Source organism: Agrilus planipennis, unplaced genomic scaffold, assembly GCF_000699045.2.
Source record: "Agrilus planipennis isolate EAB-ADULT unplaced genomic scaffold, Apla_2.0 scaffold7, whole genome shotgun sequence".
NCBI classification, from domain to species: domain Eukaryota; kingdom Metazoa; phylum Arthropoda; class Insecta; order Coleoptera; family Buprestidae; genus Agrilus; species Agrilus planipennis.
This window is the reverse complement of record NW_020439340.1, coordinates 2039011-2052115: the sequence shown is the minus strand read 5'-3', so window position 1 is coordinate 2052115 and position 13105 is coordinate 2039011. Positions and strand designations below refer to the sequence as shown.

The following is a 13105-nucleotide window of genomic DNA, read 5'->3' as shown; positions in this document are numbered from 1 at the left end:
CAAACAGAGATTAAATTTTCTACCTCATCACTCGAACTAACCACTCAAAAAATTCCAACGACAATCCCTATCGTCAAAGAATATTCTTCTACGGAGAAGACGAGTGAGAAGAATCTAGTCCAAAAAGAGGCATTAAATAAGGGCCAGGAGCCTACCAAGAGTACCTCTTTGTTTATTGCCATACTTTTTATAAATATTTATCTTCTATATTTATAAAATTGTTTTGTTAAAAATTTATTCTATTAATAAACATTTTTTATTTAACAGGCATCTTATTATTTATTTCAATAAAAGTTCTCAACAAAAAAATGAAATCTAAACATAGCTAATACTTATAAAAAGATACAAAGGGTGTGTCATTCCAATTAAAATTAGAACCACGAAATAATTTGTCAACGGGTGCGAAACCCCTCAATATTCGGTGAATATATTTCAGGGGAAGTTACTGTTATCCTACAATAATTTTTAGTGTCCTAGCTCTACGAATTATTTAGCATAGGATTATGCATATGAGATAATTTGTCAGCGGGTCTAAGGGTTATTTATGGGGTGCCAAGCCCTCTAATATTAAATTATTATTTTTTAGTGGAAGTTTTTCTTGTACCACAATAATTTTTGGTATCCTAGCTCTAAGAGTCATTTAACATAAGATTAGGCGTATAAGATAATTTGTCAGCGGGTCTAAGGATTGTTTATGGGGCGCCAAACCCTCTAATATTAATTATTATTTTTTAGTGGAAGTTTTTCTTGTACCACAATAATTTTTGATATCGTAGCTCTACGAATCATTTAACATTGGATTAGAATAATTATTACTAGGTATATAGATGGTTTGTTGTTTGATTTCCAATCAAGTAATTCCATTCTGTTTTTGAGAATACGAAGACCCGAATCCATGAACTGGATAATTGAATTTCACATTTGATCCTATCAATTTATGTTCGTCAGATTTTATTCAATGAGTAAATAGAAAAATTAAACATGTACTAACTGAATGATATTAAGAGATTGCAATTATTTATTTAACGAATCAATTACTTAAACCAATCAATATATTATTTATTACTTGTGATTCCATGTATAGGTAATGTTGAAAAAACCATTTTGTTCAAGAATTTCAAGTTGTTCGCACACGATAAGTATTTTCTCGTTAAAAATTAAAAAGAAAATGTTCCACAAAGTGATGAAATTTTTCAGTTTCCTTTCCAGATTTCTGGGCCTTTCCGATTTTGTTATAACACAACGCCCTTATAAGTCGAGAAAAATAAAAGTTTTCCGAAAAATTTTATCCTTTGTAGTTCCAGTACTGTGTATGAAATCAGGATTTGATTACGTATTCATAATCCCGATGCATCTTTCAAGAACAAGTATTCTGGTCTATAAAATAGCCATTTTCATGGAGATTTTCAATGTACTTTATTTTTTAATACTTTCAAATACAGGAAAGTATCAAGTGGGATCTTTTATAAAAGAATTGGACGAATGTGAACGTTACTTAGGAACGTTACTCCCTACGAATCGGTCCCAATACTTTGATATAAAGAAAAGATCGTACGTAATTATTTTTATCAATGCAATTGCATTCTTGGGAGTTGTGGCGTCTTTCTACGGATGGAATTACGACAGCGACGTTCCAAGTGAAGTGAACATCACCGCTTTATTTCTAATAATAATTATTTATATAATTACTGTTACTTCTGCTTTATGTGGAAACGAATTGTGTTATTTATTCAAAAGAACGAATAATTATGTTGGTAACATAATCGAACTAAGAGATGGAGTTGAAATTGATATGGATGATAAAGCGACAGTTGAAAAACTGGAAAATTTCTTTGTGAAGATTTTTATTTTGTATAAAAGGTTCGATGCCCATCTTCAGAGACAATTTTTGGGATGCATTTTGTACTGCACATTACAGCCAGTATGCGGATTGTACTATCTAGTACTAAATTATACCGAAAAAAACATAGCAACCAATATTGGTCACACTTATTGGTGTATTGTTCAAATACTTCATCTCAACGAATGGATTTGGACCATAAATTTGTTAAGAAAAGAGGTACAAAACCAAAAGTGTCTAAGTATAGAATAATATAATTCGCGATTTCGATCTTTTTGGATCTCATCAGCGCGTCGCAGACAGCTCCGACAGATACGTAATCCTAAAATGTAGCATCGTACTACAGATGGCGTTTACCGCGCCATTTGTGGTATTTTCTGTCTAAGTATAGTTTAAATATGCTTATCATACACATAAGCGTATTATTACAATAAGAACTCAAATGTATGTTAAAACTATCCTAGGTGTATTTGCGAAGAAACATATTTAACATTTAAACAAAACACAAGAAAATTTCAACAATAAAAATATAATAAAACAACTCGGCAGTTGTCTCGACCTACCTTGAAGAGTACAGAAATGAGTAACATATATTGCTGTAGTCTTGAAAATGACCGAATAGATCGAAACAATTGTCGATTTGTTTTTTTTTTATTATATGTATTATTGTTGAAACATTTTTGTGTTTTATTTGAATATTAAATGCATGCACGTACGCATTTTTAGCAAAAATCACGCAGTTATAATCGAATGTTTGTCAAGCCAGTAGATACGTTTACTTCACAAAATCGCATAACAATTCACATGAGAATTTACTTTAATGCTTTTTTGTGCTAATTGAGTGCTCTTAGCCAAAATTTAAATCTTTGCATTATATGAAAATTATTAGTGGTTCTGAGTAAATATATACTGTTTTTTAAGTATTTCTGAAAAGGGGATATGGATTCTCCTCTAGAGTATCAAGTTATTACACCTACATTGAAAATGCTAAAAGCAAAACAACAAGTTTGAAAAATATTGCTAGTAAGGATAGTACGATTTCTTGCCATTGCAAACAAAATTATCATTAAAATTACTGTAATTTTGTGGTCGTCACCAAATTGTTTTTCAGTATTTAGCGGTCTACATGCTACACGCGAGAAGATGCTAGGTTCCTGGATTCTCTTTTCACTTTTTGGTGCAGGAATAGGACAAAAATTACAGTGACTTTAACGATGATTTCGTTTGTTATCAATCATAAGAAATCTTACTATCTTTACTAGTAATATTTTTTAAATTTATTGATTTGCTTTAGGTATTTTTCTGTGTAGGTACGTGTAACAATCGGTTGCTCGAGTAATGAATTTTCATATAAGGAATGAAACACTAAAATTTTCATTAGAACACTAAATTATCATATAAATCGTTTTACGATTTTGTGATGCAGGTGTACCAGCTTGACAGTAAAACATTTAAAACATCCCCTATTTTATTTTTATGTAATAATACGTTTATTCATATTTTGTTTATAATAAGATCATTCGATGCTGTTCACATGACTATCGAATGTTCTATCACATAAAAATTCTTGGTAAAATTAGCAATAACATCTGCAAACAGAGGTTAAAGTTCAAGTTACAATCACGAATACACTTAATAGAAATAAAACGACTCAAAATTTTGAAAGTATGAAACCTCTTTTGGACAACGTGAAATAATAAAGAAGGAATACTTTCGACGAGGTCGAAACAATAAGTATTTAAAAAAGTTTGTATTATAGAGTAATAAACCGAGACATTGATTTTTTTTCAATAAATCTCTGAATCAATCCTATAGTTTTCGCTTATCTTATATTCAAGAAACTTTTTTAATTAATAATATTGTATATCGCGTAATTTTTATTTTACAGACGCTACAACTAAACAACAATTTCTTCAAACTTGCATCAAAATTTCCCGAAACCTTACTTTCTGACATGGTACAGTATTTTTTATATGTGTATAATATTTATAATGTGCCTAATTTTTTTTAGACGACTTCTCTCATAATTACTTGCAAGAAATCAGCCAATAAAATATTTGGTTCATTTCCTGTGGACTGGACATTGAATATTTGGGTAAATAAACTACAATTATCTATTGAATTAATCAAAAATTTTTTATAAATGCAATTTTTGATTTTTTTGACAACAACTCATACAACGTTTTCCCTCTCTTTTTAGACGTTATCAGTAATTACTTCGTTTCTAGTAATAGCTCTACAATTTAGAACACAAGAAAATCCTGAGAAAAGCATTTTAGATTTTTAAATGGAAGAAATATACTAGAATTAATTAAATATTCATCGAGCACTGATTGATTTTTCAATATATTGCACACTAATGTTCAGTTTAAATTAAATAAAGTGCACCACAATTATTTTTTCAATTTAATCAATCAACCAACCAATCAAATAAATATTTAATGTCCAATGCATAATGATAGGAAGTTTTATAATTTATTGCAAGCTTAATAAAAGAATAAATAATAAATTGATTGTCGTAATCAGTGAAATCAATTCAAAACAATTAGTTGCAGTTAAGAATTTGTTCGTGAAAGGTTTTCTGTGAGAGGCAAAAAAAAAATGTTTCACACTGTTATAAGATATTCAAGCTTTTTAAGTAAATTTATGGGCCTTTCTAATTTTGTTATTGAAGAGGGTGATTTTGCGTCCAGAAAAACGAAAATCTTGGCAAAAATTCGATCTTTTATTATCCCCATAACCAGTATAATTGTGGCTTTGGGATTTGTAATAACACTTTCGCAAGAAACATCAAAAACGACAACATATATCTCGAGGATGATCCTTCTAGTCGAAATTACCACTTCCTGTTATTTTCTGATTATTTCAAACATAAAGAAACTTCATTTTAAAGATTTATTCAAACAAATAAAAGAACGAGAAGTTGATCTAAAAAACTTCTTGCCAAACTATCGAAGTCAAAGTTGCGATAACAAATTAAAAATCGTATTGTTAATTAATTTCGTTGTGTTTCTGGGCGTTATGATGTGTTTTCATATATGCAACGATGGAGTTGATGTGTCTTACATTACATACTATAACAGTATATATGCCGTTCTCGTAATCTATACCATTACCCTTACTATTACTTTTTATGCCATCAAATTAGATCAACAGTTAGAATGTGCAAATAAAATTCTCAAAAATATTCAATTGAAAGATGAAACCGACGTTTTATTCGGACAAGCTTCGACTGACGATTTGGAAAATCTTTTTTCGAAAATATATTCCTCGGTGGATGCAATCTGCAATTATTTTCAAGTTTGCTTCGTAGGGTGCCTTGTCTATAGCACATTTCAGCCACTTTGGAGTATGTACCTTGTAATCGTTAATTTTCCAAAAAAAAGTAATACGATTCTTATTGCTTATTTGTATTGGAGTGGTGTTCAATATTTTCAAGTTAACGAGTGGATATGGGCTTTAACAATATTAAAAAATCAGGTAAAAATTATTTTCATTCAAAATAGAAAGAGAAGACTGTGGTAAATATTGATTAAAATTAAAAGGAATACTCACCCCAAATAAATTTGTGGTAATTAGGGGTGAGTATTTGTGTAATAAATAATAAATAATAAATTTGTGGTAATTAGGCGTGAATATTCCTTTTAAGTTTTAATTTTTTATTTTCCTTCGTTTTTAGTTTCCTACACCTTTAATTTTTAAATAAACTTTGTATTGCTATTTATTATTGTAGGTATCAAAACTAGACAATAATTTTTACAAATTAGCGCGAACGTCACCCAATGCTTGGTTTTATGATATGGTAAGCATATTAACGAGCTCTGGCGTAAACCAGTAAATAAGTAAACATATTTCATTTTATATAGGCAACTTCAATTACACTGAAGCGTTTGGGAAGAAAATCAAATGATTCACTGGCAGGAGTATTTCCTACTGCAAATTGGACACTTAATACTTGGGTAACTTAGTTAATACCAAATTAAAACTTTTTACAAATTTCTTTTGTACTTATTTTAGGTGACATCAACAATTATTTCATATTTAGTGATCATTCTACAATTTAAAATTCAAGAAAATCCTTCAGATTCTGATTTCACTTATTAAACATTACTTAGCCATTGTACCCTTAGATGCACTATATTGTACACTTAATAAATCTAATGTAATATGATTGTTTAGAACAAACATCAATATGAAATTTATTTAATATTGATTTTCCGTTAGAAAGAATTTTACAAATAAATCATGTTTTAGAGGTACTGACATTTTCAAGCATTTGATAATTTCAATTAAAAACAGATAATTTATCTACAAAAGTAGATATAATTTCAACATGTTCAACAAAAATGTGTCAAACTAATCCACCTCATATCATTTTAGTCATTAATAAAAACCACCGGAATTTCAAAATTGTTTTATACCATTAATGCCCTGCATTAGAGGAATTTAGGTAGATATTGGTAGGTGTTTAAAAAATTGAAGCAACAAGCTCCTCCATGCAATTCTTCTCATTTACAAGTTCATCTAGTACCTAAATTAAAATAGAAATATCTACGTACATAGAAAATTTTAACTACCGACCCTAGAGTAGCCCAGCAGTCCACTTATTTGTTTATCTTCTACCTGGTATACCTATGCATGGATATAAAAATAAACAACAAAAACAGCAAAATAAGTTGCGGAACGTATGTAGATCCCTTTTGTCACACTTGGACGAACGGGAATAATCCCCTAAGTACTCCTTGCCTCATAAGTACTCGTTACTTTGGACCAAGCTGTTGACAATAAAAAAACATGGGGAAAAAAATAAACCCTACCTTAAAAAACTATAGTCATCTCTTTATTTTCTTCATTCAATTACCATCGCTGAATTTAAAGCACTTCAGTTTATTTCCAGTTATTACGAAAACTGTCGACCTAACAAAATTTATCAATTTTTCTATGTACGACATTTTTATTTTCCACACAAAGAACCCGCCTCCAACGACCGGCAAATTAACACTACATGTTAAAAACGTTATAGATTTACGATCGACGAACAACAACTTGTTAGTTTTAATCACGGGATTCGATAGATCGTCCAAATTTGAATAAAACCACCGACTAATTAATTACAATGCCAAAAAGATGCTAATCAATCCTACGACCACACTCTCAACAGGTAGAACCGCCTTCGTCTTCAACAAGATTCAGGAAACGGAAATCGAATCAGAATCTATAATACCATAAACATAGAAATTCGTACTTTTGGGCAAGACAAACCCCCTTCAAAAAACTCATAGAAAAGTTCCTAGAAACACTAGAACTAAAATGCATTAAGATCACACATCGATACATATGACCGCCGAAATAACGCGTTTTAATTGTAAAAAGACAAACCAAATAATTTGGAAAGTCAAATGTAATAAAAACCAAAAAATTAATATTATATTATTTAATTTCATGTCTATGAAAACTTATTTTCTAAAATTGGTATCACGTAATCACAGATTGTAATTGACATATTTCAAAAAGGTAACCAAGAAAATTTGGAGTCCAAAATATTACTTTTTTATCTAATAATGGCCTGTCTCCTACTGTTATCATCATTTTGGGGGCTGAAAATAAAAGAAAAAGTATATTAGTGATTGTGTTTTGTTTCTGGTGGACTGTTATTTTCCTAACCTGACACCTGTTGACGCCGAAGAACTGTCCCCAAAATGTGGATTACAACCAGAAATATGAAGAAAAACCAACCTTTAATGAATCAGCAACCAAAAACAAAGTGTTGGAGGTAAAAACGTATCATCAAAAGAGGATATCAGCAAGAAAAATAATACACCAACACCTCAAATCAGAACCAATGATTAGTTAAAAAAACATACATATTGTAACAGAAAAGCTCTCTAAAATACCTCCCTCGCACTTACAACTGATTTAAGGGGGCCTAAATCGACAAGAGAAAAGACAACAAAACTACAAAGTCCTTTGTTTAGTGTCTCATTTATTTGGATGTCAATTTGTGCTTTTCCCTTATAACAAGCTCAAACTGAAACAAATAGTGTATTATTTTGAAAATAAATATCCTACTAAAGTTATGTTACCTTTTTTTAAAGAAACTTACCTGTGAGTGTCTAGATTTAAATGCTATAAATAAAAAAGATAAGTACATCAACGAATATTGGTGCCCCATCTCACTAAGTAAAGCACGACATTTTTTTCACTTTTTTTGCGTTATTAGCCGAATTTGAACCAAAAAGACATTTGAAGAACGTGACTAATTTAATTTAAAGCTCACAAATGACTTTTGTTTTATGTCAGAAACACTTAAAAGACGTTCACTTCTTTTCTTTAAAAACAAGTACTCAACTCACATACGATTTTATTCATAAATTCTGTAACACGAAAGTTTAACATTTACCTTAAAATTAGCCTACAAAATACAAACAATGAATAAACTCTTGAGAACGAAATAAAAACAGCCTTTAAAAGTGAGCTTCATCATCTTAAAAATCTGTTATTTAAAAATTTAGCAGTCTTAACAACAACCAATTATATGGGATCAAATAATAATAAATTGAGTTATTAATTTATCTTCCTCTTATCTCTTTATTTAAAAATGTGCTATGAAAATAAATAATCTTTACCATTTCCTTTTTTTGTTAATACTACTATTATTTAATCCCAGTACAAACATTCAGTAATAAAAGGTGAGTATCTATTAAAAGACAAAAATAAAATAGGAAGATAATTAATGGCTAATAATCGAGTTAAATCTCGCACACCAAGTAACACAAAACACACAATTCCATTCAAACACTGACACTTTCACGTTTATTAGTAGATAAATATCTTTTTTAAAAATTAAGCATAGTGTTAGTTATCGAGGATCCGAATTAATGATTAAAATTAAACTATTAGGAGGGAAAAAGGGCGAATTATTGTGTCTATATAGTCTACAAATTATTGTTATCGTTAAGCTAAATAAATCGTGAAAAATGTTACAATGGCCAGACCTAAGAATGCGAAAGTGTAAAGGATCATGATTCTGACGCTTTTCTTATAGTCTGCTTGTTTTTTCCTAGCAGTCTCGTGACTGTTCTTCCGTCTGTTATCGAAAAGTAACGGCTCGAATGCCACATTCCTTTTGGGCCTTTGCAACACGTCCATTTTTCTCTTTTGCATCAGACACTTTTCGATCTCATCTAACGTCAAATATTTCGAAACACTCTGGTCGGTGGTGGCGGACGAGACTTCCTCCTCAACGGGCGATATTTCGTCCAAATTTGGCACATTATTTATTTTCGTAAACGATTTTTTGCAACAAGAGGCCTGATGGGCGCAGCCGAAAGAAACTCTCGAACATTTTTCGGCGAATGTTTTACGATTCGTCAAGTAGTGACTCGAAACGTTCTTCGAATTGAAGATTATCATTGGCACGTAATTTTTGTATGAAACTTTACTAAGGTCTTTGGTGCTGTTGCTATTTATGAATTTTTTCGGATCCGTTTTTAAATCGTTTTCGGCGTTCGCACGTTCGTAAAGGGGCATGTAATTGAAATGGATCAAGTCGCGTCTATTTGATGAGAACAGGAGATATTTTTCGTTTTGCACTACATCTCCCACATTCCTCGAGTACACAAACAGGGAATTACCGTGAAGGAAATAAAAATCGCTATAAATTTTAACATTCGTCCTCGACAGACAATCGTAGGGGTCACAGTATATATTTTCCAAAAGTACGTTGTCGAATGTTTGCAATCTTCGAAAACTGTCGTATTTGACCTCGATACTATCCGTCGATAGGAATTTTTTGGTCACTTTCGGCGGTTTTTTGAATAAGTCGCCAATTTTTGGACACGATTTAATGTGCTTGCGCCAGATTTTTTTTGACTGTACGTGATCGGTTCTCGATAGGGTGAAAATGGGGTCGTGATTGTAACGCGGTTCGAGGGCACGTGACAGTGTCGAACACGAAGATGATGTCGATAAATTCGACGTGAGAGATGAGTACAATGCGTTAAGTCAATTCAAAATTATCGGTTGCTTCGATTCAATTTTTTGGAGGTCGTGGAGAACCTACGATTTCAAAAAGAAAAAAATTTCCGTCAGGTCACATCAATTAGGAGGCACGATTTAACAAAATTAAATTAATACTTGTCATTAAGTATGTGTTTTCCAAAGTTTCTTTTATATTTACCTTAAAAAATGTAAGGAAAAAACTAAAGAATGATAAGCTGTTAGGCTAATTTTTAAATGACTACGTCTATAATGATCTTTCAATTAGTTATGATTTAATTTTCTTTTTCAACAAATTCCAGATTAAAACCAATCTAAATAAAATGATATCATTAAAATTTTTATGAAATTAAGAAATCTAATGATTATAGACGCATTCATGTTAAAAGTAGTATAAAGGAGGAACCGGAGCTAAATAAAAAAGGCATAATAGTTTTAGGCAATCAATAAAAAAAGTAATACATAGTATATTGTTAAAGTTTCATAAAATGTAGACTGATGATAAAAGAAAATTTCAATTGTTCATTAATGAATGTACATTTTCTTAAAAAAAAATTACACTATAATTACGTGTTTTTAAAAACGATGAAATGGGTAACTGTTGAAATTAGTATAAGTACCTTCGGTCCCTCCTTAATTACGTCAAGAAAACCTTTACCATTTTTAAAAGTATTTTTCAAAGACTCACCTCCAAAATGCAGGCCATACTCCACGCTTGGGTGGCACAACTGCCATGACAGAATGTGCCATTTGCATTCGTTAATTCCGAAAGTCCTCTCCATACAGATGTCTGCAGTTCCGTAAAATGTCGGGATAAAACCACTTTAGTATTCGCAATGGTACGCCTAAGATCGCCATTTTCAGCGGCGAAGTGCAATTTAGCTCTTAAATAGAATCCCATGGGCCAAACCCATTCCTACACATGACACAAATAAATAATACTATTCATATAATATAAGGAAAAAAATTAATTAAGTGAAACTTACAGGCCCTTGATGGTAATTAAAGCCATGGGCTGTGTTGTAATCTTCAGAGTCGTTAGAGTTGTCGTAGATCCCATTGTAACTCCAGTCTTCAGGATCTAATGTTTTCAAGCCCAGGGGACCCAGCAAATATTTTTCCACTTTTTGAAGTGCAGTCCAAGCACGTTTTGAGTCAAATAATTCAGGTGCCTTTAAAGTTAAGTAAAAACACAAATTATTAATTAAATAAATACGATCTGTTGTTCGTTTCAAATATAATAAACAAGCAAATAGTTTTAATCACTTTAAATATATTTAAGCATAACTTACCACAACCATGGTAATTGGAAAATTGCATCTTAACTGGAAGTCTGCGTATTCTTGGCTGGCTCCATGAGAATCTTTATAGATCCCCCTTTTGTTAATCAAATCCGGCCGATTTTCTCCCGCAACAGGCGACATATTCACCCAGAAATATTTTTCAAAGTTCGTCTGTATTTTATCAGCCCATTGTCTGAACGTCCATTTCGTTACATTACCATTCTTGTGAATTCTCTCTACGCCATCGTAAGGATACTTCTTAGCGTGATAAAGCTTGTCCAACCACGTCACAACCGACTTAGAAAGACCTACTAACTCCACAGCTGAACCATCTCTTGGCGTCGCTGGTTTACCACGATTACCTGCTTTATCTGACGACCCCATTTTATCCATCCATGTTCCACAATTCGATTCGTTACCACCAAATACAAAACCTTAAAAAATACGATTACGCAAAATAAGAAGTTATTAATAAATTAACAATCCCTACCTGTTTCTGGATGAACACCGATTTGGTTGTTAAATCCTCTGTCACTCATATGCGCGTCAATTTGCCTTCCTGCGTTCCGTTCTCGAAAAACGAGACCCTGGAAATGGACCTTAAGGGCCTCCTGCATCACGACATGAAGTGGCTGATCTGCGACTCCTGGTTCCTGTCGGGCCGAACTGTCTGTAGGAAAAAGACGCGAAACGGTGTCTGAAAGAATTTCCACCCCATTTGAAACCTCCTCCACGTAAGACTTGATACAATGCAACCACCACCAAACGGCGTCTCGACAGTTGTATCTGTATAAAAAAAGTGAGAATATAGGGCACCTGAGAGTAAAATTAAAATAAAATTTACCTAGGATTTCCACTGTCCAATAAATTCGGTATGAGACCATGTCTCAAACAAGCTGCATAGCCCAAGATATGAAAACGAGCTTCTTCATGACGACCAGTTAAAAGTAAGAGACCTCGCAAAGCAATAAAAGTGTCCCGGCCCCAACTCCTCATGTAACCAGTGGAGAAATGAGGTAATCCTAGCGATTAAATGCTATTTGTTATAAAAGGTTATTATATAAAATTAAAACGCTTATATTATCTATGTAATAATTGGGAACTGAATAAAACTAATACAAAAACAAACTTTTGTAGACGTTTCACAATATTTTGCATTGTAATGGTATCGTCAGGACGTCAAGAGTATGAACGTACGCTAATGAATAAAATACAGTGAAACTTCTCCAGGTGCTTGTTTATTTTATTTTACCTGCAGCTAAAGTAGTACAGGCTTGAACTTCCTTCCCTTCATTGGTTCTTATTTTTGGGGGCAAGGGTGGACTTAGATTAGGAGAAAACGGGGGCAAATTGGCTGATTTACAGTAAGATACGCATTGTACAGAGCCCAATGCAAGACCTTTTACGAATGTAGATCCATATGTAATAAAACTAAAAAAAAAAAATAATAATTCGTCAATTTCATTATCAAAACCGTAGTTTTTTAATTAACATACTTTGACATTAAAGTGAATGACTGGTCCAGAAGGAGCATGTAAAGTCCGGTTACAAAGGCATCAAAATAACAGGGTATTAGATAGCGAGGGATGTCTTTCAAGGGTTTAATATTTTCTTGAATCCAAACACCTAATTCGTTTGTGCCTTCGCCAAACTTAAGTCTTTGCCACACATAATCTAAAATATATTTTATTTTTACAAGGTGATTAAATAATATACAATCTGAAACACTTACCTATCATCCAATTTCCGGCTCTAAGGTTACCACACATTGGATGACCTAAGTCGTTAAATGGTCTTATTTTCGACAATAAAGATATTAGTCCTGTAACAAATTAATGAATAATTAGAATTATTGATATTAATTACTGAAAAGACACCCGCCTTGAAATCCGCAATAAACCATAGGACCAAATCCAGGAATATCGTATACGCCAAAGCCATTTCCTTCGTCCTTCTCTTCTTGGTCACAATGATAAAGGGCTCT

General features: G+C 32.0%; 2 protein-coding genes across 4 annotated transcripts in view; one reads left to right on the top strand and one right to left on the bottom strand.

Annotated features, from left to right (window-relative positions):
- The first annotated feature begins 3435 nt into the window (after positions 1 to 3435).
- LOC108734190 lies at positions 3436 to 5982 on the top strand. 3 transcript variants are annotated; one of them, XM_025978710.1, is made up of 7 exons: positions 3436 to 3561; positions 3729 to 3797; positions 3852 to 3935; positions 4041 to 5320; positions 5574 to 5642; positions 5707 to 5799; positions 5858 to 5982. In XM_025978710.1, exons 4-7 carry the CDS (start codon positions 4442 to 4444, stop codon positions 5942 to 5944), a joined length of 1128 nt encoding a protein of 375 aa, XP_025834495.1. In that variant the 5' UTR covers positions 3436 to 3561; positions 3729 to 3797; positions 3852 to 3935; positions 4041 to 4441; the 3' UTR covers positions 5945 to 5982. The 3 variants fall into 3 exon arrangements, with proteins under 3 accessions (XP_025834495.1, XP_025834496.1, XP_025834494.1); XM_025978711.1 differs by having other exon boundaries at positions 3436 to 3574; XM_025978709.1 differs by having other exon boundaries at positions 3438 to 3586.
- A 2182-nt stretch (positions 5983 to 8164) lies between these two features.
- Positions 8165 to 13105, bottom strand: part of LOC112905727 (glycogen debranching enzyme-like) — a 9589-nt gene continuing 4648 nt past the window's right edge. Inside the window, exons 12-21 of the mRNA XM_025978739.1 lie at positions 13003 to 13101; positions 12854 to 12943; positions 12618 to 12795; positions 12374 to 12552; positions 11966 to 12143; positions 11612 to 11907; positions 11131 to 11555; positions 10825 to 11010; positions 10527 to 10754; positions 8165 to 9898 (exon numbers count right to left, since the gene is read on the bottom strand). Coding sequence (XP_025834524.1) covers positions 9845 to 9898; positions 10527 to 10754; positions 10825 to 11010; positions 11131 to 11555; positions 11612 to 11907; positions 11966 to 12143; positions 12374 to 12552; positions 12618 to 12795; positions 12854 to 12943; positions 13003 to 13101 — 1913 coding nt within the window. The 3' untranslated portion in view covers positions 8165 to 9844. The remainder of the gene's footprint in view (positions 9899 to 10526; positions 10755 to 10824; positions 11011 to 11130; positions 11556 to 11611; positions 11908 to 11965; positions 12144 to 12373; positions 12553 to 12617; positions 12796 to 12853; positions 12944 to 13002; positions 13102 to 13105) is intronic.